This window comes from Thamnophis elegans, chromosome 14 (assembly GCF_009769535.1).
Source record: "Thamnophis elegans isolate rThaEle1 chromosome 14, rThaEle1.pri, whole genome shotgun sequence".
NCBI lineage: Eukaryota > Metazoa > Chordata > Lepidosauria > Squamata > Colubridae > Thamnophis > Thamnophis elegans.
The window spans coordinates 33,608,547-33,632,992 of NC_045554.1; the positions used below are offsets into that span (position 1 = coordinate 33,608,547).

The 24,446-nt window shown below is 38.4% G+C and overlaps 1 protein-coding gene across 1 annotated transcript in view; it reads right to left on the bottom strand.

Moving 5' to 3' along the window:
• Positions 1-11,264: 11,264 nt before the first annotated feature.
• The window catches only part of CDH8 (cadherin 8), a 226,476-nt gene continuing 213,294 nt past the window's right edge, over positions 11,265-24,446 (bottom strand). The window contains 2 exon segments of the mRNA XM_032230772.1: positions 11,265-11,758; positions 15,158-15,409. Coding sequence (XP_032086663.1) covers positions 11,265-11,758; positions 15,158-15,409 — 746 coding nt within the window.

A 24,446-nucleotide genomic window follows, 5' to 3' on the forward strand; every position in this document is an offset into this window, starting at 1 on the left:
GTACACATGTAGAAATAATGTACATCATATCCAGCTTATCAGAGCCATAACTATGGGGATCCATTTTCTGATTTCTGGTGTTTCATCATTAGCAGGTTGGCTGCTTATGACATGCTCCCATATGGAAACAAACTCTAAATGTGGTGAATAGCTTCCTTTTCTTCTCCAACTTTTGAAGGCATTCTCAACATTAAGGACTGCTCTTCAAAAGAATGATGAATATTTATTGGAAGGCATTTCTCAGGCTGCCAGAGTTCCTGGAAATGCTTTTTGGCAGGTTGTCTAAGCACCATATATAACTCTTGTGAAATGTATGCTAATCATTCTTATTTGTACCAAGAAATCCTGGCTATAATCCAACACAGTTATGGTTAATCTTCGGTAACCATTAGTGTCAGTGGTTTCAATCCATTGCCCCTATTTGAATTGTTACTCAGAAGAATAGTGGAAGTGTTGTAACTGCTACCCTCTTCCACCCTTTTTCCTTCTGCTTTTAGAGATGAAAGTAGCAAGGGTGATACCTGGCACTCGACAGATTCCTACAATGCTTTCCTTTCCCTTTTCCATATAAAATAACTTCTATTTTCTTGGAGTTTTAATGTGATTTTACACATTTATTTGTATGTTTATGGTTTCATGTTAAGGTTGTAAGCTGTCTTGTGGCAAGCTGGGTGGAAAATTTAATGAATGAATGAATGAATCAATTAATCAATCAATTTATTTATTACTAATTTCAAACTGTTGATCAGGATTCTGAAAACTTTCATAGTTGGTCACAAGGTTCTTGGGTTGAAATGATGGAAATGAAGGGGACAAAGGCCTTAAGGGGCTTGGAAACTCTGAGAAGAAAATACTAGCAAAGCTTAAAAAACAAATGGGAGTGTGTACAGGTATTTTTGTAATTGCTGTATCTTATCTAGTATGACCATATTCCTGTTTATGTAACTGCAAAAAATGTATATATATATATATATATATATATATATATATATATATATATATATATATATATATATATATATGTGTGTGTGTGTGTGTGTGTTTGTGTGTGTGTGTGTGTGTGTGTGTGTGTGTGTGTGTGTGTGTGTATACACACTTGTTTGAAATTGCATTCAGGGTTCTTCCAGCTTTATAGGAGAGCTCACTTTTGTCCAGGGTTGAATAAACATGTTGTCTAGAAAGGGAATATTGAGTCTGTCTCTTTGTTTGCACTGAGCCACACCTAGTTATCCACTTGACAAAATCTTGCTCTCTCACAGCATCTTACAAACTTCAGCCATTGCCAATTCTGAAAGCGGTGGCATACAAAGGAAAATATCGGGGAGAGAAGGAGAAAGAAAGATCACCATGAAGAAAAGTGGCCAAAAAGAGAGAGAGATAGAAATGGACACACATTAGAGGTGGGTTCCTACCAGTTCGCACCTATTCGGTGGAACCGGTTCATCAAATCTACCGAACCGGTTAGTAGAGGTTCCACCAGTGGACCCGGAAAGCAGGCCATACCTACAGAAGAGGTTCCAAATTTTTTTGAAGCCCACCACTGGTCCTTGGATATGATTATTCTACATTATCATGCTCATATTTATAAAACTCAGTGCCTCTGTGAAAGATTGCATTTGTGGTGCAATCAGAACATTGCATGTGTTTAAGTTGTTTTAACACAAACCAAAGATGCCTTTTAAAAAACAAGTTTACATCATATTCTTAGGCATGCCAGTGTTGTGTGTGAGGTAATTTAAGGTGGTTCTGACAAATGTCATCAGCATCTTCATATCCGGTCACATGGGCGGCAAGCCACTCCCATCCGGTCACATGTGTGGCAAGCCACTCCCACAAAGGAGGCCACACCCACAGAGTAGGTTCAAACAATTTTTGAAACCCACCACTGACACACATTATGGGTCTTAGATTTTTGCATTTTCTTGGTGCCACTTCTGCTCAGTGGATGACAGTCCCTGGCCAATCTGAGCAAAATAGCTAATGATTGGTGAAAATATGGATCTGAGATTTCTAGCTAATACTGAATAGAGGAATAGAACACTAGAATAGAAGCCCGAAAGAAAGAGAGGGGGAAAAAAAACAGCCCACAAATGCCGAAGCTTCCACACTGTTGCTTAAAAAAAAACCTACATTTTTTAGGCATTGAGCTTGAACTGACTGCATCTTCTGAGCTATCTAAACAGAACTTTTCACCCTCCTTTTGCTAACTTGAATTGGAAAAATCCTTGAGAGTGGCTAGGAGTGATCATGGATAATACTCCCCCAATTGATCAAAATAACTAAATAAAGAAGTCGTATCATTCCAAAGATCTGTAGTTTGCAATGTGAAATTCAAAGTCTTTTACAGATTCTTTCTCCCTCCTACCCCTCCCTTCTCCTCCAGGGTTGAAATGCTACAGTTTGGTATTTCCAACGATCAGCTGGACAATTATCAGCTGTGACATGTGATTTATATTAGCTAGAATCGTCAGATTTCCTACTTTCTAACTAATCTAAATTGCACAGCACAGCGGATTCCCCTCCCCACTCCCTATTCTACTTACCTTTGCAGACTCAGAAGGGTTCAAAATGTTTCTTTCTTAGCGCTGTGTGGGTGCGCCTCGGGCATGCATGTGTGCGCAAAGCACTCAGCAGCAGACTCACTGACCCTGTAGCAGACTTCAGAGGATTACATCGCTGCTCCCCTCCCCACCTTTCCTCACTAGAAAAATAATTAGTGTTCAAGAGATGGAAGGGACACAAACTTGACCATTTCCCAGGAAGTGGAAATAGCATTTTGCATTCAAACAATTGTGTAAATATTGTTATATAGGCATCAGATTTTTTATTTTTTTTGGCTGAGTGAGTGAGAAAGGAGAGAGGGAAGAGAACAAAGAAACTGTAGAGCAGGACTGTCAAACTCCCAGCCTGTGGGCTGGATGCATCACGCGCTGGCCATGCCCACATCCAGTTTAGCGAAGGGGGGAATGTCATGTGATGCCACCGTGATGACATGAGTTTGACACCCCTGCTGTAGAGTCTTTGAATTTCACATTGCAGACTCCAGGTTGTAAGGATGATGTGGCTTCTTTATATAAAAAGACCAAATAATAGTAATTATAATAGCCCAGTCTAAAACGATAGTCCCTCTTTGTCACTCCTGACGTTTCCTGAGATTTTGTCAATACAGAGCTTTGAGAATGCCAAACATTTCTTGGATCTCTCTCAAATATCATAGAATCTCAAGAACTTCAAAAGGATGCAGAGGTTTTGTGACCACTTATGAATTCTCTGGAGCATTTGGTGCTTCTGTATGGAAGATTAGCAAATGTAATTTGGAGGATATTGTGCAACGGTATCTAGCTCTGAAAAGGTTACTGATCCTTGAAATGTGGAATAGCTAAATAAAAAAGGTATCTGCTTTGAACCCTTTCCCCCTCCACAGCAGAATTTTTGTTGATTTCACCCACTAAACGCTGTTAGATGAGACCGGTTTCACAGGCACCTTAACATTTACCACAGATAGAATTGTGATTAGTTCCCATCTTTCCTCAGATTCATTTTGTGCTTTAAAATTGCACAGACACATAATTTAAAGTAACACCCGGTGATATAGGTTATTGGGTCCTTTTTGACTGATGCCAATGAGATTTGTGACATGCTTTGATTCTCCTACAGTGGAGACAATAGCATTTTAGGGAAGGAGGGAGGGAATCTTATTACTGCTGTGGTCTCTGTTGCAGTTTCAATCAAAAAAGGCAATTGGAAGGTCATATATTTGAGAGTTTCTCTGCAAAGAAATCTGTTAGGCATTACATGAAGAAATGTAATCACAGGGAGGAACTACTTGGCTTAAATTTCTGGGTGACTTAGAAAGGTAATTCGACCCACATATTGGAGTACTTGTATTTTGGATTGGAACATTGACATAAATCCCAAATTTCATCTATAAAAGCAAATCATATCTAAGGCTGTGTGAGTTTGTGCATGTGTGCATAAAAATTAGAATGCAGATCATAGTTTTATAAGTCAGCTGAAGCTCAAATTATCTGTGCATCATCAGAGAACATTATCACGAACACCCAGATTTTCCATTGAGCATAACTATTTTATCCACTCATTAAAATATTTTATTGTTTCTTATTTACTATTAAATCCATCCTGTGCCTTTCAGCTTATTGAAGTACCCAACATGGCTTGCAATATTAAACCATTTAAAGCCTGACACCTGCCCTGAAGGTCTCAGGGCCAATTTCAAGCCATGAAATCCACAGGATAACATTCTGAAATGAAATAAAAAGAAACCATATTTCAGTAATAGAGAAATAAAGATTTTTTTTTTCGAAAGGAAAAGAGCAGGTGGCCAGGTTTATAGCTGTTATGTCCAAATCAGAGGTAGGTTGCTCCCAATTCAGCCTGGTTCGGCCGAACCAGTAGTCGCAATTCGGCCTGGGTCACAGAACCAGCAGCGACCCAGGCTGGCCATGCCCCTTAACCGGTTCCCCGATCTCTTCTGGCATGTTTTTGCGCATGTGCAGAACAATTTACAGTCAATTGCATATGTGCAAGCGAGCAGCGCAGATGAAGCAAACAGATACCAACCGGTACAGAAACCCACCCCAGGTCCAAATGCAAGAGAGGACAGTCAGAACATCCGGAAGATGAGATTCAAAGAAATGAAAGTAAATTGGGTTATTCTTCAATAATCCAGTCTTAAATATACAAGGAGACATTAAGTCCTTCTTGCTTTATGATCTTTAAACATTATCCCAGCCTACGGTCTTACTACTACATTCTGCCTTCGTTTCCAGGCTTTTTTTTGTCATCCATATAAAGAGCATTGCAATAGTCTACCTGGGAGGTTACAAGAACACTGCAGTATCCCAGTATGCCTATCCAGAGAAGCTCCTATGTCAGTGATTCCCAACTTTTGTGGCTTAGTGTCCTGGTGGTGGTAGGAGAGGGGAACTGGGCCAGGTGAGTGGCAGACCAGTGTGCAGCGCAGCTCATGTGCGGCCCAGTTGTAAATAGCCAAGGCTTGGTAGTGGGCCAAGGGTCAGGAGTTGGGGAACTTATCCTAGGTGATGGATAGTTGGATATTGATCAATAGAGTCATTCAAGTACCCCTATTTGCTCTTTCAAGGATGTGAAAATCCATCCTTGGTTTTTTTTTTAAAGAAAACCCATTACTTTCTCTAAGCCAGCTTTCTATCAATGCTTTGGAGATAGTTTTATATTCATTTTCAATTGTTCTTATTCATTCGTGCGAAGTACAAAGGTGTTCCTTCCATCCTCTGTTGTTTTTCTGAGACAGGAGGTGGCCAAGGTGGATTCTCTATCTCTCACAATTATTTCTCCGTGGCCTGAAATCCTGCAGGCCTATATTTAGTTTCCAGGGAAGACACCAGGAAGATAGAATTCCTTCTATCAGGCTTTCTCAGCTCAGATAGGAAGCTTACAGAGTAAGAGGAAGTTGGGTAACCGAAAAACAAGCCAGTAAAATGAATATCTTCAGGATCTGTTGACAATTAATTAATTAATTATAATTAACAAATAATTAAATAATTAAATTTAACAACAGTAAGGAATAAGTTCTAAATGATTACAACTCTCCCCCAGAATAATAATACACAAACACTCTGAGAAGGAGAATTCTTTTCAAAAAAGAAATTTCGCAGAGAAAAGGAAATTTCTAGGAATTTTCCCAGATTGCATATTGCTTATGGAGAACTGAATTAAAAAAATAAATTTTTAATTTTTTTTGGGGGGGGGGGAGATGGGATTAACAATCACTTGGTGTGGCTTCATGTGTTTTTGAGATCTCAATATGTTGAGAGAAAAGCATGAGATTTCAATATCTATAATTGTATGAGCAGTATAGATGCTTACTAGATTGAATTCTCCAGATGCTGTACATATGTACCCACGTGCGTGCGCGCCTGCGCGCGCGCAGACACAGACACACACACACACACACACACAGACACAGACAGACACAGACACAGACAGACACACACACAGACACACAGACAGACACACACACAGACACACACACACACACATATATATATGTTTTTTATTTGTGTTGATATATATATATATATATATATATATATATATATATATATATATATATATACATACATACATACATACATACATACATACATACATACATATATATATATATATATATATATATATATATATATATAGCAGATTTTTGGGCAAAATACACACACACATACAAACACTGAAAAATTTGCCACAAAATCTGCTGTTTGTGTTAAAACAAGTGCATTCTGTAACTATTGAGATTTGTTTTACATTATTTATTATAAATTATTTTCAAGAAAACCCAGCAGTTGTGAAAGTTCACTGTTCTTATTTCAACGGTTCAAAAGGGCTGTATTTATTTGGAATCTAAGTGGTCAGGATTGAACTTGTGGCTGTGGGCAAAGTTAGCCTGAAGTAGTGTATTCTAACCACTGCGCCAAAACAGTTCTTGGAAGGATGGAAAGAAGGAAACGAAGATTCTCTAAAGAAATAAGGTCTTTTTTTTTGAAAAAGTAAATATTGCAATGAATGTGTTCATTGTCTTGTATTTGTATTGTATTTATTTGTCTTGTATGCCGTCCACTCCCGAAGGACTCCGGGCGGCTCACAATAGACAAGGGAAGGGGGAAAACTAGACAAAGACAACACTTTAAAAACAAAAACCGCAACATTCACAATTTCCGTGGGGCTGGATGTTTCACAGGCCCCCCGGCCTGCTGGAGCAGCCAGGACTTGGTGGCTTTGCGGAAGGCCGGGAGGGTAGTAAGGGTCCGGATCTCGACAGGGAGATCATTCCAGAGGGCTGGAGCTGCAACAGAGAAGGCTCTCCCCCGGGGAGTCGCCAGCCGACATTGGCTGGCAGATGGAATCCAGAGGAGACCTAACCTGTGAGATCTAATCGGTCTATGGAGGTAATCGGCAGGAGGCGGTCTCTCAGGTACCCAGGTCCGATGCCACGTAGGGCTTTATAGGTAGCGACCAGCACCTTGAAGCGGATTCGGAGACTAATGGGTAGCCAGTGCAGCTCGCGGAGGATAGGTGTGACGTGGGTGTACCTGGGTGCACCCACAATCGCTCGCGCGGCTGCGTTCTAGACTAACTGAAGTCTTCGAACACTCTTCAAGGGCAGCCCCATGTAGAGCGCATTACAATAATCCAGTCTTGAGGTCACAAGGGCGTGAGTGACTGTCTGAAGGGCCTCCTGATCCAGGTAGGGTCGCAATTGGTGCACCAGGCGAACCTGGGCAAAGGTCCCCCTGGTCACAGCCGACAAATGGTGTTCTAAAGTCAGCTGGGGATCCAGGAGGACTCCCAAATTGCGAACCCTGTCTGAGGGGCGTATAATTTCACCCCCCAGCCTGAGAGATGGAATAATTGGCCAATCTTTGGGAGGGAACATCAGATCGGTCTTGTTTGGATTGAGTGCCAACTTGTTTGCTCCCATCCAGACCCTAACAGCCTCCAGACACTGGCACATCACTTCTACTGCTTCGCTGAGTTGGCACAGGGCAGACAGATACAACTGCGTATCGTCTGCGTATTGGTGGTACTTAATCCCGTGCCGGCGTATGATCTTACCCAGCGGCTTCATGTAGATGTTAAATAGGAGGGGGGACAGGACCGAACCCTGCGGCACCCCGTTATTGAGGGGTCTTTGGGTCGATCTCTGCCCTCCGACCAACACCGACTGCAACCTGTCCGAGAGGTAGGAGGAGAACCACCGAAGGACGGTGCCTTCCACTCCCACCTCTCGCAATCGTAGCATTCATTAATCATTGAATGCTTACCATAAGAAGCTATAGGGGGAAATGGGATTTGTGAGGGGGGGAAATATAAATTCCAAGATGAGTATATAGATGTGGAGTGAAATCTTCAAGAGGAACACTTTATACTGCAACGTATTTTGTTAGTTATCTACAGGAGAGATTTTAATCTGAACACAATGCCATCATATGGAACTCTCCACCCCATGAAATTATGACTGCTTGTTAAATAACAAAACAATCTTCTTTTGAAGCAAGCATGAAAACATTGAAGTGCCATACTGGAACACTATTTCACTCTTCTGCACACACCCTTCATGCTGTTATGGTTAGCTTTAATAAACAGCTGTCAATGATCCTGTTTATAGTCCATTTTTCAATTTATTTATGTTCTTACGAATGTGGGAGGGAAGTGACATTTTTAAATAAATTGTAACATCACTGTTATTACTCATATCACACAGTCATTTGCTCACTTACATTGATACTGTATAGTACTGCATTCTCATTTTAATATATCGAACAGAATGTTTTGAGATCAATAATTCAACTTTATTTAGTGGCCTTCAAGGATATCAGAGAAATGAACATTAAGGAAAACCTCCTTCCCACATTTATTCTATGAGTCCTAATGCTTAGTGGCTGATCTGCAAAGTACAGATCAGATGATTAGACACACAAGGAATTTGTCTCCAATGCAAATGATCTTGGTTTGACATGTTTTGCCTTTGTGTACGCTTGTGAATTGAACATAGAAAAGGTAAGATAGAAAGAGTATTAATACTTTTGAACTTTGGTGTTGAAGATGAATCCTGAGATTAACATGGACACTGAAGAAAACAAACCAGTGAATCACTAAACAAGTCAACCCAGAGTTCTCACTCAAGGCACAGATGACCAGTCTCAAGTTATCCTACTTCGGATACATTATGTGAAGTCCCAGCTCTCTGGAGAAGGCTGCAATGCTGGGAAAAGTAGAAGGAAAGAGAATAAGAGGATGACCAGCGGCAAGTTGGATGGACTCAGTTACAGTAGCGATGGGTGCACTGTTGGAAGACGAGAAAGACGAGGTTAGGGATAAATCATCACGAAGAAAAACTATCTATGTGGTTGATAAAAGTTGAAAATGACTGGATGACACATAATCAAAACAATCAAACCGTGTGTGTGTGTGTGTGTGTGTGTGTGTGTGTGTGTGTGTAAATTGAGACATTGTGTTAAATCATGCTATAGTTTCATTGTTTTGGCATTGCATCAACCTAGCAATTCTGGACATGGTGAATTTAAAACATGTACAGGTCTTCATAAAATCTAATTCATTTTTGCATTTTTTATTATTACGGTTGGTCACAGAGTCAGTCAATTGTTTAGACTGGGTTTGTCATTTGTCCACCTATCGAGCCCTTCTCAAGGACCAGGAATAAGCAGTTGTTGCTGTTGTTTAACAATCTTAAAGGCATTGTCACAAGATGTAAGGTATTCCAAGTAAAGCTGCCTTTTGCAATTGACTGATGGTGATTTGGTCAATGCCGAAGGTATTCAATTTCCCTCTTTGGTTTCTTTCATGGCAATCATTCTACTTCTACTTGCAGGGCAGGAAATTCATATATTGACTAATATCCACATAATGTACTCATTATTTAAAAAGGCTTTAAAAGAAATTAACAACTTTCTGCAAGATGCAGGTAACACCAAAAGAAACCGTGATCACAAAGAAGATATTTATAAAAAAATATATTTCCATAAAGTAGGAAACAATACAAGTATTTTGCTTTGTTTTTTCCCCCTTTTCTTTTTCAATACAATACATTGAGAATTCTTTTTTTTTAAAAAGAAAGCTTCCAAACAGAAATAGGGAAAAAAAAGTAAAATGATTTTTATATACCATTTAATTTTATTATACAGACGCTACTTCTAAATGATAAGTTTCCATTACAAATTGAGGATGCTGACAGCTTCCATAGGTGGTTTTCTCTGAACAAGATTTTCATACAGAACTATGAATATTTTAAGGAAATAAAGAAATAAAAGCTAAGAACATTAGCAGAAAATATATTTATATATGTATATATATACACACTGGATCCTTTTTCTAGCACAGCAGAAAAACCTTATGGTATTTTGTGTGGAATTTTTAAAATTTAGAGTCACTTTTTTGTTTGTTTGTTTCAATATTCACATGAACTGGTTTACTTCCAGCTGTTTGTGCTTCTATTCAACATAGTTAGTAGGTTTATGATATAAATATAAAAACATCCAAAGTTAATTTCCTCTAGGGACATTTTTTTTCACTCACTAGCATTCATTTTTTTTACTCCTCTAAAGCTAACAATCCTTGTATTTTCTTTTTGAAAAAAACATGTTTCAAATAACATTCACTATATATAGAAGAAGTCACTCTAAAACTTTTATCAGTGGATGGAATACAATACTTTAGATGGTTCTTTTTCCCCCTTATACACTTCCAAAACCCAACCTTAATAAATAAAAGCAGTAATGGACATCAATAAAATATTTATTTCAAGGATTAAACAAATAAATGCATTCTTTAGCAATAAAACCAGCTTCAGTTTCATATATGTGAGTCCAAACTCCTTCACTGATTCCTCTCCTTTTTTTTTAATCCTTTACGAAAGTCAAAAAAGGATCAATCCTTCTAGAAAACAATCCATATTGTCAGATTTCCTCCCCACAACTGTGGATTTTGAATCCTGTCCCTGGAATGGATTAAGAACATGTGAATATTTTAAGGCTTGACACAATATTGAAAGATGTTATTGTTCGGTCTGTGGTGGTGGTTTTTTTTTGTTTGTTTGCTTTTTTGCAGCCAACAATTATCCTATGTACAACTTTGAGTCACTGCACAGTTGAGGTCAAGAGGGGTTTTTTATTATTATCAATCCTGTCTTTAAGGGGGGGGAAAATCAGCATTGGAAAGACGACAGATATTGCTTTAAATTTTTATGTTTTTTGTTTCTTTTTCCCCTGTGAAATCTTGGTGGGTAGTGGGGAGATAAACCCTTTGTTCTTAATGGACTCTCAGAAGATAATCTTCTTTACCCTCCCAAAAAAAGTCCTACAGAAGTCCATTAGGAAGTGAAAGACCTTCTCCATTGCATTACTGGTTCCCGTTGCCAAAGACGATCAACGTTCTAAACCTCATCTTCAGAGTGGTCATGTGAATATAGAATATCCAAAGACTTCTAGACACTCTACATACTTAACGCCACACTCCACGAGACTCAGACCTCCTAACATATATTATTATTATTTTGATTTATGTACTTTTCTTTTTTTGGTTCAACATTACAATGTAGTTGATTTTAAAAGATGACTGGTGCTAAAGTTGCCCCCTAAACAAAAAGCCACGTTAGTCATAATGAACTGTGGTGGCCCTAGAATATTACATGAGAGTTTTAAGTCAAGACTTGGGGGGAAAAAAAGGTGAGCATTTGTAATCCACTGTCAAGTTTCTTTGTCACTTTCCCCCACTGAATATAATTCCCCAAGTCTTTTAAAGCGGGGTCCCCATTCGCTGAGGTAGTCAAAATTTTGATCTGAGTCTGAAGTTGATGACTCTAAAGAGCTTAAGGAACCAGCCACCGATCCTCTTCCCTCATAACCATATATCTGGATTGAGTCATAAGGAGGAGCTGTGGGGTCATTATCAGCCTCGTGGAGTCTAACGTTGATAAATTCATCAACGTCAACTCCATTAGGGACTGGCGCCAGGCCCTGCCTGGGCATAAATTGAAGATCAGGTTTAATATCCTTACGGGGTAAAAATCCATTTATTCCATCTGGATTCTGCAGTGTCGCGATGTCGAACGCTTCGGTGTCCTCTTCGCCGCCTCCTTCGTCGTCGTACCGGATGATGTTTTCTCGCACGTCTTCATCGTCTTTGATGATCAGAGGCTCATTCTTATGTCTCCTTAACGTTACAAAAAGCACCACAATGACTGCAAAGGAAATATCACAAAAATGGTGAGCCCTAATTCAACAGCTCCTAATACAAAGCCTGGAGTCAAAATGAACGGAAGTGAGAAGTAATGAAAACATCCCAAGCACAGACCCTCCATTGGAATCCATGTAGCAAAAATGAGCTTTTTCCACTCTAAATCCTTCTTATTCCTTCCTCCTAACAGTTGCCTTCCTCTGGATCATCCTACATCCTACATCCTGGAAAGGTGGACAATATTTCAGGGTTACTATTTAATGTCTCTTCATAGAATTTAAGTTCATATTTACATACTTAACTTATAAGAGGCTGTTAGGTTAAGAACTGTGGTGGTGTAGTGGTTAGAGTGCAGTACTGCAGGCTACTTCTGCTGACTGCCGGCTGCCTGCAATTTGGCAGTTCGAATCTCAGTAGGTTCAAGGTTGACTCAGCCTTCCATCCTTCTGAGGTGGGTAAAATGTGGACCCAGACTGCTGAAGGCAATTAGGCTGCCTGTGTAAACTGCTTAGAGAGGGCTGTAAAAGCACTGTGAAGTGGTATATAAGTCTAAGTGCTATTGCTATAACCACTATTATGGGACACACAGCTACTTTTTGTCATGATTCTATCCCACTGTATCAAGTGTGGCCTTTGGCCATCAAGAAGTGCTGATTTAATTATTGTCAGTTATAATTATTAATTATTTAATTTATTAGTTATAATTATTTTTGTGCCATTTGGAGCTTTTGAGACTTGATGCTTAAAATACCTGGAGAACCTAACACTTTTTATCTGTGTTCTCTTAGCATAGATTTATTTCTGTCAGGGTTTCATTCCACGTTTAATTATTTGAAGCCAAATGAGGATATTCCCTTCTCTCCTAGAAAAAAGTGAGAATTTTAGGATACAAAATGATTTTCTTTAAAATATAGACACACACTTGAGTGGTGTTTTTGTGTACTATGGAACTAGTATTTTACTTTCTTTCAAAATGGTTGGAGATTTATGCTTGGCTGAAATTTCTCAAAAAAATTATTCCCTTTCAGAAAGACAATACATGGGAACTTTTTCATCGCTCTCTTGTTTTAAGTTGATTGGTATCAGAAAAGGGATGCTGCTTTTGTGGGGTGGGCTTGTTATTGTTATACATTTTTATATAAATCTGAAAAAAAACCAGTTGTACAGGCCAACCAATCTCAAACAAAGAAGCAAAAAAGCACAACAATAAAACTCTTCGAAGAGTGTCTATCTGTGGTCTTTTCTTCAGCCCGACCATTAAATATGAAAAGTCAGGGAGAGAAGAAAGAGTATTCATATATCCTTGGTTATCTTAAAATAAATAAATACAATAATATAACAACTCTCTACTTGTGAGAATTTTACCAAAATTCTCCTGTCCTTTGGAAAACAAAACAAACTTCTTTCCTAAAATGAATGAGAACATCTAAATTAAAATACAGGGTATTAATTACACAAGGGCCATGTGAGACCTAGAAGCCATCTTTTACTTTTGGGACTCCAAGCCTGCCACATTTTCTACTGTGGGAAAATGGGAGGGGACATTATACAGAGTATGGGTGATATATAGTCAAAATAACATTCTTTCTCAGAGAGTCAAGGCCACCTTGCCCTGCAGCTGCGATGAGGTGACTGAGAAGCATCTCCAGTTTTGGACGGTGCCTGATTGGACCATGTGGTGGACATGTGGGTACTGGGCAGAGATTTGAACTTTCTTTTGGGTGCGGAAATCCTGAAAACTTTCAGATTCAGGTTTTCCCAGATGTGTCAATATGACATTTTTAATAACATGGAACTTTGAGGAAACTCAGATCTTGGAGTCTTCTTTCATTGGGGGTGTTACTTGGAAACCTGTCAGGCAGTTTGCAAAGAAAATTGAAGTGAAGACCACCGCAAATGTTGGCAAAAGAAAGTTTGGGTGTTTCTGCTTTATTTTAAACTTTTTCAATATATTTCATTCATATTTTTAGCCAAATTTATTTCTGAGCTTCTATTGGTCCCTACAAGTCCTGCTTTAAAAAGTCTACTTGAAGTCTGAGACCCAGGGAACCTATAGATTACTAAGGTGTGTGTTTTTAGAGGGAAAAAAAATCATATACAGGCGAAAGAATGAAAAAGATCCGTATTCACCTATCTGCTAAATCAGTTTCCCCAATTTGGATTCTGTCCAGATGTATGAACTTCAGTTCTCAAATTTCTTAGCAATGGTTTCCTGCTGACTGGGGAATTCTAGTATTTTAACTCTATGGAAAGTAGACAGAGATTAGTATTTAAGCCCAAGAGTTTGCCTGATAAATATATTTTAATGGAATGTTGACTCATTTTCAAGAATGTTTCCCTTGCTTTTTATGTCACTATTTTATGCTTTTATGCTTGTCTCTCACATTGGGTTAAATTTGTATTAATGCTGTTAGGCATCTGGGTTGCCATTGACAGAAAAGTGGACATAATTGGAAGAAATTAAATGAATGAATGACTTGAATTGGCATATAAAAAACAGCAGGGTTTAGGTTGACTCAATCTATACTCAGATTCCTTCCCCAGAAGTTCTTCCTGAGAAGTGCATTTGTTTATTCATGAGATTTATATCTCTCTGATCCAGATAATCAAGGCAGCATACATTTCCTTCTGTTGGCATTTTTTCCCTCTCCTATCATCATTAGCCTTTGGTATGGTAGGGATCTGAATATGATTTAGAAGAAATGCTTTGAATCTCACACAAGTCTAACCACAGCACCCCTCTGCTTTCATTAAAAGAGATACAGATTTCCTTCAGGCTTGAGAGGTTGAAAAAAAGATGTGGCTGCTTTAAGAGCCTCATTTCAAGGATTCAATGAATGAGTTGAATGAATTGAAAGACAGTTTCAAAGCTCACACAGAAACGGGCCGGGGGTGGGGTGGGGGAGATGGTTTAGGGGACATAAGAGAGTTCTCTATCTTCTGAATCATTTTTGAAGTGAGAACACCCAAATAAAGACCAGGCCAAGTCACCCTATCAGAGGTGGTATTCAGCAGGTTCTGATCAGTTCTGGAGAACTGGTAGCAGAAATGTTGAGAGTTCGGAGAACCGGTAAATATCACCTCTGACTGCCCCTGCCTCCATCTATTCTCTGCCTCCTGAGTCCCAGCTGATCAGGAAGAAACAGGGATTTTGCAGTAACCTTCCCCTGGAGTGGGGAGATTTTACTGTATCCTTCTCCTGCCAAGCCCACCAAGCAATACCTACCAAGCCATGCAACACCCACCAAGCCACACCTACAGTAGTATTTTTTTTAATCCCACCACTGCACCCTATAATTTTCTATGACCTAGAATGAATTTCAATGCAGATACCCATCATCCCAGTGTAACATCCTAATCATTGCAACATTTGTGTCTTTCCCAGCAACATATTCATACGTACCTAAAAGCAAAATGATGCAGGCCAGAATTGCTATTAAAGCTCCCATGCTGAGACCAATTGGGAGAACATAAGCTTCCGCATTGCAGGACTGGGCAATGCCATCATTGCTGCAGCCACAGACTTTAATAGTAAGAGTGCTAGTGCTACTCATTGGAGGATTCCCACTGTCGCTGATGATGATGGGTAAAAAATAGACTTCTTGTTTCTGCCGGCTGAATCCATTGCGTTTGGTCAAAATGTTGAAGGTGTTATCTGGAAGGGATGAGATGCATAGAGTGGTGAGAAAAAATATAGTTTTCAGTTTGCCTAAAATTATTAACCTTGTGGTACCTTCCTGGTTTTATTTCTGTGCAATATTCTAAATATTTATTATTAACGAAAGGGACAAAATAGTGTAGTGTTGTAATATATGCCGCCCATTTAATTTTTTATGTTCATCTACCCAATATATGCTTTTACTTACCTTGCTTGAACTCTCTTCTCCTGTTTTTCTATTGTTATGTTGAGACATTTTCATTGGTAAGTGTTGTTTCCCACTTTAAAATAGGATAATCAAGTTCTTGGGGTCTTTCTTTACTCTTTGGCTAATGCAATCCTGGACCTTACTCTAACTTAAATGTATAGCTTCATGGTAGCAATATGAAAATTCATTCTTTTGAAAAAAACATTCAATTTGAGACATCTTTTAATCAAAAAGAGAAATAATGAAACATCAGTATGAACATCTATAACTTCTTTTAATTCAGTGGTCCCCAAAATTTGAACCTTGGCATCTCGGTGGAGGGGGGGGGAGAGGGGAACAGGGCCACATGTTGAGCTGCACACATGTGCATGCATGCCAGCCCACTACTCACATAAGTTGAGTTCTACACATGTTGTGTACCACCCACCGCTTGTGTGGCCCAGTTGTGATCAGACACAACCAATGGTGGGATTCAGCCAGGTCGCACCACTTCGGGATAACTGGTTGTTAACTTTCTGAGCAGTTTGGTGAACTGGTTGTTGGAAGAAAACATTAGGGCAGAGAACCAGTTGTTAAATTATTTGAATCCCACCACTGGCCACAGCCCAATAGTGGGCAACAACCCAGGGATTGGGGACCCCTGTTTTAGCCTATGGATAAGATGTCCCATATAGCACCTGGAGATGAGATAAACATAGAAAAGGCACTGAAAGGATAATGGCAGAAATTTGACCATTGGAATATCCATTGTATCCCAATAAAGGAGAATATTTGTTGCTCAGAGCTGAAATGAGGGTTTCTTGCTGCTCTCTAAGCTTGGTTGGTTTCTTACAGAAAACATTACCCAAACTAGGTAACATCATCAGTGATAATCTAGGTGGCAGTGGTGAAATCTATTTTTTTTTTTGGCCACTGGTTCTGTGGGCGTGGCTTGGTGGTGGTGGGTCATGTGACTGGGTGGGCATGGCCAACTTTTTTTTCACTTTTCAAAGCATTTTTTGCCTTCCAGTTTGGGAGAATAGGCAGGAAAATCCTGCTTTAAAAAATGAAAAAAAAAGAGGTTCCAACAATCGTGGCTCTTACAGCTGATCCGTGTGATCGACGGAAGATTTTTTCCCTCGCTTTTTAAAGCATTTTTTTCTTGCTTATTTGCCTGAACCAGCAGGGAAAAAATGCTTTAAAAAGCGAGGGGAAAAAAGTTTCCAATGATTGCGCAACTCACAGCTGAGCCTCGTGATCCTCAGAAGCTTTTATTTTTTTTACTACCAGTTCGCAGAACCAACAACAATTGTCCCTACCATTTTGGCCGAACCAGGCCGAACCAGGAGGATTTCACCACTGCTAGATGGGTAATGAAATGTTTTTTTTTAAAAAAAACCCACTAAGCTCAGAGAGCACCAAGGACCCCTCACCTTCATTTGGATCAATGGGACAAGCAGTGGCCTCAGTACAAATTGCTATGTTTTCCCAAAGTGATCTTACTTTTATGTTTAACAGTTTTGGGTCCCAGTTTGTCTTTAGCAAAGCAGTGGTCATTTACCTTGTGTATTTGCTAGTTATAACCATCCCTTTCTTTCATTTAACATGTAAAATATAGCCCATGCTGCATATGCTCAGGTGAAGTAAATGGTGGCTTTATTTAATAGCAGGTATTATGAGTATATTAAATCAAATAGCTAAGGATCCCTCAAGTAATTATTGAATTCATTTTATTCCTGAATGCATAAGATTTTTCTATTACATTAGGGAACTCTGCATTATTGGCAGGCAACAGCTCGCCCACTATTTCCCACCTATTAGCATCTCTGGGAGAGGCAGAAAACATTTCAAAAATGTAACATTATTTGATGTATTTCACATTAGCTCTTTATTGCTTTCAGTTGCAGAATTATAAATAGCACAATAACAAATGTTGGGATTTTCCTACTCAGAAGTCCGCACGCTTCAATTCCCCGCCCCCATTCAACATAATTTTTCATTTTCTTTTAGAAGTTAATTTGCATGTACTAGCCAGGTAAGCTTGCTTGCTTATTTATTTATTTATTTATTCTGTCACTCATGTACAAGATAACAGGAATAAGAATAAACATGAATAAGAACACAGGAAATGGGGACAAATAAATGGGGATGGTAGGACAGGGACGTTAGGCACGCTGGTGCACTTATGCACGCTCCTACTGACCTGTTAGGAATGAGGTGAGGTCAACAGAATAGAATAGAATTCTTTATTTTTTTTTTTTTAAGAGAACTTTTTTATTATTTTTCTTTAAAAAAAAACAAACACAAATATGTCATCATTTGTCAATCATTAAGACATTGAAATACAATTTTTTTTGTTGTGTGTACCCCTCCCTCCCTCCACCCCCCCATCCCCCCTCCTCCTTCCCCCCCCGACTTCCCAGAACCCGTACACGGTATGGATTTTTAACTAACACAGTCTAAAATCTATTGAGAAAAAAGAAATAAAGAAATTAATGACATTCTAGATTGAACTTAGCTTCTTCTTACTGAACTAACTTTTAACAGTTTAAATCATTTCTGATCTTAAGCATAGGCTAACTGGAATTTCTTAGTCCCGTATTTATTTTGTATATAGTCAATCCATTTTTTCCAGTCTCGTTTATATCTCTCATTTGAATGATCTTTGAGATATGCCGATATTTTAGCCATTTCAGCTAAGTTTGTTACTTTCAATGTCCATTCTTGGATTGTAGGCAAGTCTTCCTTCTTCCAATATTGCGCCACCAACAGTCTTGCTGCAGTTATCAGGTGCAGGATCAAATTGGTCTCTACCACTGTAAAATCAGTACATATACCTAGTAAAAATAACTGAGGAATAAACTTTATCCTTTTTTTAAAAACATTTTGCATGACCCACCATATTTTTATCCAAAATGCCTTAACCTTTTGGCAGGTCCACCATATATGATAATATGTAGCATCGAGAGAACCACACCTCCAACATTTAGGCTGTACATTCGGATACATAGAAGCCAACTTTTTAGGATCTAAATGCCATCTATAAAACATCTTGTAAAAATTTTCTCTCAGATTTTGAGCTTGTGTAAATTTCACATTTCTTACCCAAATTCTTTCCCATGTATCCAACATTATTGGTTCCTCAATATTTTGAGCCCATTTTATCATACAATCTTTAACTAATTCTGTTTCCGAATCCATCTGTATTAATACATTATATATCCTCTTTATATGCATTAAGCTTTGATCTCTTATTTGTTTAAACAGATTATCCTCAACTTGAATAAAGCCGATTTTTTGATCTATTTTCCACCTAGCCTGTAATTGCCCATACTGGAACCATGTTTGAACTACCTTCTCCTCTTTTAATACCTCTAAAGATTTTAATTGTAATACCCCCCTTTCCGAGGTAAGAAGCTGTCTGTAAGTAAATCTATCCTGTTTTTGTGCTGTATTCATATTTTCAATTGCATGTCTAGGAATTGCCCACATGGGTATCTTGTCATTTAATTTATATTGGTATTTCTTCCAAACCCGCAATAAAGCATTTCTCAAAATATGACTTTTAAAGTTCTTATCCAATTTTTTGTTGAATAACAGGTAAGCATGCCAACCAAATACCAGATCGTGTCCCTCAATGTTCAATATTCTATCATTGGTTAAATGAATCCAATCACTAATTACAGATAATGCCACTGCATCATAATATAGTTTTAAATTAGGTAGTTTCAATCCTCCTCTCTCACGTACATCTTGCATTATTTTCATCTTTACCCTCGGCTTCTTTCCTGCCCACACAAATTTGTTGATACCCTTCTGCCATTCTAAAAGGTTCGCATCTTTTTTAAGTATAGGTAACATTTGGAAAAGAAATAAAAATTTTGGTAAAATGTTCATTTCACTGCCGCTATCCTGCCCAGCAAAGATAAGTGCAATTTCTCCCATTTTTTCATCTCTGTCTGTATGCTATGCCAAAGTGGTTCATAATTATGCTTATATAATTTCCCATTTGAAGTTAAAATGTTAACTCCAAGATATTTGACTTTTTTAACTACCTCACATCCCAGCATCACTCCTAATTCTTCCTTTTGTTTAATATTCATATTTATAGCTAATATTTTGGTTTTTCCTAAGTTTATTTTAAAGCCAGACACTTGACCATATTGATTAATCGTATTCATTAAAACCATACTGGATTCCTGCGGTTGTTCCAATATTATGACCAAATCATCCGCAAAAGCGCGGACTCTATATTCTTGCTGCCTAATCTTGATCCCTTTTAAACCATCCAAGCCCCGTATTTTATTCAACAATACTTCCAAAGTTATAATAAACAATAATGGGGACAAAGGACAACCCTGTCTTGTACCTTTTCCAATTTGAAAAGAGTCTGTTAAACTTCCATTGACTATGATTTGTGCTGTTTGCTGTTGGTATATTGCTTTAATTGACTGTAAAAAATTATCTCCTATCTGCATTTTTTGCAATATCTTCAGCAGAAATTGCCAGTTAACTCGATCAAAGGCCTTCTCAGCATCCAAAAATATAAACGCAGCAGGGATCTGGTTGTTCTTTCCCAAATATTCTAATGCATTAATAATTAATCTGACATTACTTTTCATCTGTCTCCCTTGTATAAAACCTGTTTGGTCCGTATGTATCAATTGTTGAATGACCAACATTAACCTATTTGCTAATATTTTAGTAAAAATTTTATAATCTACATTCAGTAATGAAATGGGTCTATAATTTTTGGGTTGAGTAGTATCTTGATCTTCTTTGGGTATCAAAGATATAAACGCTGTCTTCCAAGATGGAGGGACTTTACCTTCCGTTTGAATCATATTAAATAATTCTCTAAGAGGTTCTACCATTTCTAACTGTAAGTTTTTGTAGTAAACCGCTGTCAAGCCATCTGTACCTGGTGCTTTCCCTGGCTTTAATTGCTTAATTACCTGCAGGATTTCCCCCGAGGTTATTGGTTGATTCAATTTTTGCCTGTGTTCTTCTCTAACTGAAGGTATTTTCTCCTTGTCTAAATATTTGTCTATGTCTAAACCATTAATTTTATCCCCTTTATACAGTTCTGTAAAAAATTCCCAGAAAGCCTTTTGAATCTCTTCCTGTTGGAACACCTCCTTCCCTCTGTAAATCAGTTTAGATATATTTCGAGTTTTCCTTTTTTTCCTAATCTGATAAGCTAACCATCTGCCAGGTTTGTTTGCATTACAAAAAGTATTGTGTTTTGCATATAATAAATTAGTAGCTACCTGGTCAGAGATCAACATGTCAAATTGAGATTTTAATATGTTAATAGCTTCCTTAACCTTTGTATCGTCTGGTTTCCTTGTTAACTCCAGCTCTTTTCTCTTAATTTCCTCTTCCAGTTCTGTTCGTTTTAGCCCTTGCTTATTTCTATGTGTTTTATTTATATTCATCAAAACTCCTCTCATATACGCTTTGCTTGCATCCCATACAAATTCCATAGATGTACCCTTATTCATATTCAAAACAAAATATTCAGATAGTAATTTTTTACAATCATTAATATAGTTTTCATATCTAAATAAATTTTCATTCAGTCTCCAAAACCTTCTTGCCTGCACTACCCTTCCCAACTCCATCCAAACTGGGTTATGGTCCGAAAGGACTCTAGCTGCAATCTTTGTTTTCTTGACCCTAGAAAGCAAATCATTAGTGGTTAGAATAAAATCGATCCTTGAAAGGGATTGATGCCTGTCCGAGAAGAAAGTGAAGTCATATTCCTCTGCATTTCTTTCTCGCCAGATATCTCTCAATTCAAAATCATCCATAATGTCAAAGAAAGATTTGGGTAACTTTGCTCGCATCTTGGTATTTAGGCGGGAAATCTTCTTATCTCTCTTAGTGTCTATCACTCCATTCCAGTCACCCAATAGTATACAGGAACTATAGTCCCACTGTACTAATTTAGCATGAAGATTTCTATAGAATCTATCTTGCTGTTGATTGGGAGCATAAATTCCCAAAAGTAATGTCTTTTTCCCTTCTAAGATTAAGTCTAAAGCAATATATCTTCCGAAGGGATCTGCTTCTATTAATTCAGCTTTCATATCTTTTCTTAAGTATACAACTATACCATTCTTCTTTTCCATAGCAGAAGCTGCAAAATGTTGACCAAGTTTTGAGTTGATCAAATATTTTTGATCAGTTGACTTGATATGAGTTTCTTGCAAACAAATTACATCGTTCTTAAACTGTTTAAGATAATGAAATATTTTCTTCCTCTTCTGTGGAGAGTTCAGTCCATTGACATTCCATGTTAAAATCTTAGTTGTCATCTTTGGTTGGTTGAAGCATTTTTAGAGCTTCCTGCACGGCCTGTTTAACCTTAGGTCTAGCTCCTCCCACTGCTTCCAGATTTGTTGTTGTAGTTCCTTGATCGATGGCCGATGATTGTTGATGCTGTTGCCTCTTAGCTTGTTTCTCCATACGTCTAGTAGTCATGCGGCTAGGTCTTGGTTCCATAGCACCTTGCACTTCTAGAGAAGAGAGATGCTCCATCTTGTCTGGTGGTTGTGTAGTTTGCTGTCTATCCTGTCCTTCTTGTGGTCTTTCTCTAGGTCCAGATGGTGCAGGGTGTCCGGCCTTCAATATATTATAATAAAAATCTCGGGCTTTCCATACAGAGTTGAGGCGGTACCTTTGCTTATCAAATGTAAATATGATGCCAAATGGTGCATCCCATCTATACTGTATCTGACGATTTCTGAGTTCTTCGACCAAAAAAGCGTAGTCTCTTCTGGCTCTTAACATTTGAGGTGGTATCTCTTTCAAAACAGCCAGGTCTTGACCGCCGATTTGAAGCTTAGTGTTATAAGACGCTTGCAGTACCATATTTCTGAACTCTCTTGTAGTAAAATATATAACGATGTCTCGAGGAAGCTGCTTCTGCTTTGCCAGCCAGGAGTTAACGCGGTAAGCTTTGTCAATTTGCCAGCCTTGGTTGGTCCCTGGTCTTCCCATCAGGCGGTCAAAAGCTTCCGATAGGATCTGTTTCAGGTTCTCCTGTTTCTCCTCACGCAGCCCCCTTACTCTTAATGCGAACTCCATTTGTCGGTACTGTATCATAATAATTTCTTTTTCAGCATTTTCCACTTTTTGTTCCACCACCTCTGTTTTCAATGTCAAGTTAGCATTGGCATCATTAAGAACCTCTAGAGTATCTTCCACTCCAGAAATATGTTCTGTTAATACAGTTACAAGACTCAGCATGTCGTCTCTAATTTTATCAACCTTAGCCTCAAATTTCTCATACAACTCCTGTTTAAGTCCTTTTATTTCACTTTTAATTTCACTTTTAATTTCTTCTTTCATTTCTTTTATTTCCTCTTTTCTCTCCTCTCTATTATCTCTAAATTTATCTTCCATTTTAATTGTCTGTGCATTAAAAGCCTCGCTTAGATTACTCAGAAAAAATTCTTTCGTTAACACATCCCCAGCAGGGGGCGTAGGAAGTGGAGGCTGCAGCTTTGTACCAGGCACTGAGGTTGTGCCCCTGGAAGTAGAGGGTGACGACTTCAAGTTAATATTTGGTTTTGAGGCCATTTCAAAATTTGTCTGCCTGCAGTTAATAAAACTCTATTGCCTAAATATACAGCTTTAAGTAAAGAGGCTTTTATTTTGAAATTTAAGGCTTGGCAAAAGTTTCAGTGAGTAAACATTGTAACAAGACCGTTCAACAGATTCATCACCGTTTAACTTCCAAATAAGCAAAGTTAATGAAGGAGTAAAATTCTTCTATTGTGAAACCAAAACATGTGATAAGCTATCTCTTTTGTTTTGAATTCTTTTGAAGTCTTGTGAGAATTAGCAAAAAGTGTTCGTTATTACCGGAGAAACCAGCCTGCTCGGCGCCATTTTAGAAGCCTCTGAGTAAATAATTTTTCGGAGGAGAAAAAAAAAGAAGAAGCTAAAATGTTGATAAGCAATTATTGTCCTCGCAGTAAACGGATTCAGCTCGTGATAAGATTAAATCAAACAAAACTTAGAGCAGAGTGGGAGAGACCTACTTTGTCCTGCACAAGGCAGTTTGAAGTTCCCAGCACGGACAGCCGTTCTGCCTTGGGCTAGCCCCCCTTTCCTTGCAAGCACAAAAGCTGCAAAAATCGAAGAGCATTTGCCAGCAAAACAGTTTCTTCTTTCCCTCTTGCCTGAAGGATAAGAAAACCTGATAAGACGTCAGATGGAAGATCCTCTAATCAGGTACGTAGCCAGGAATTCGGAGGCAGCTGATTTTTTGCTGCTTCCACCAGTAAGCTCCTCCCAGGAAGTCCCCAGAATAGAATAGAATTCTTTATTGGCCAAGTGTGATTGGGCACACAAGGAATTTGTCTTTGGTGCATATATGTATAAAAGTACAAGATACATTCATCAAGAATCATAAGGTACAACACTTAGGGTACAAATAAGCAATCAGGAAACAATCAACATCAATATAAATCATAAGGATACAAGCAACAAATTTACAGTCCATAAGTGGGAGGAGATGAGTAATAGGAATGATGAGAGGACTAATAGTAATAGTAGTGCAGCCTTAGTGAATAGTTTGACAGTGTTGAGGGAATTATTTGTTTAGCAGAGTGATGGCATTCAGGAAAAAAAAAACCTGTTCTTATGTCTAATTGTCGTGGTGTGCAGTGCTCTATAGCATCGTTTTGAGGGTAGGAGTTAAAACAATTTATGTCCAGAATGCAACATGGGGCAAAATTCACACAAATGGCTCACTTAGCAAGAGAAACATTGAGACTTCTATGGAATCTTCTATCTGATGGTCATTTTTTTCAGGTTTAATCCATCAATTTTTTA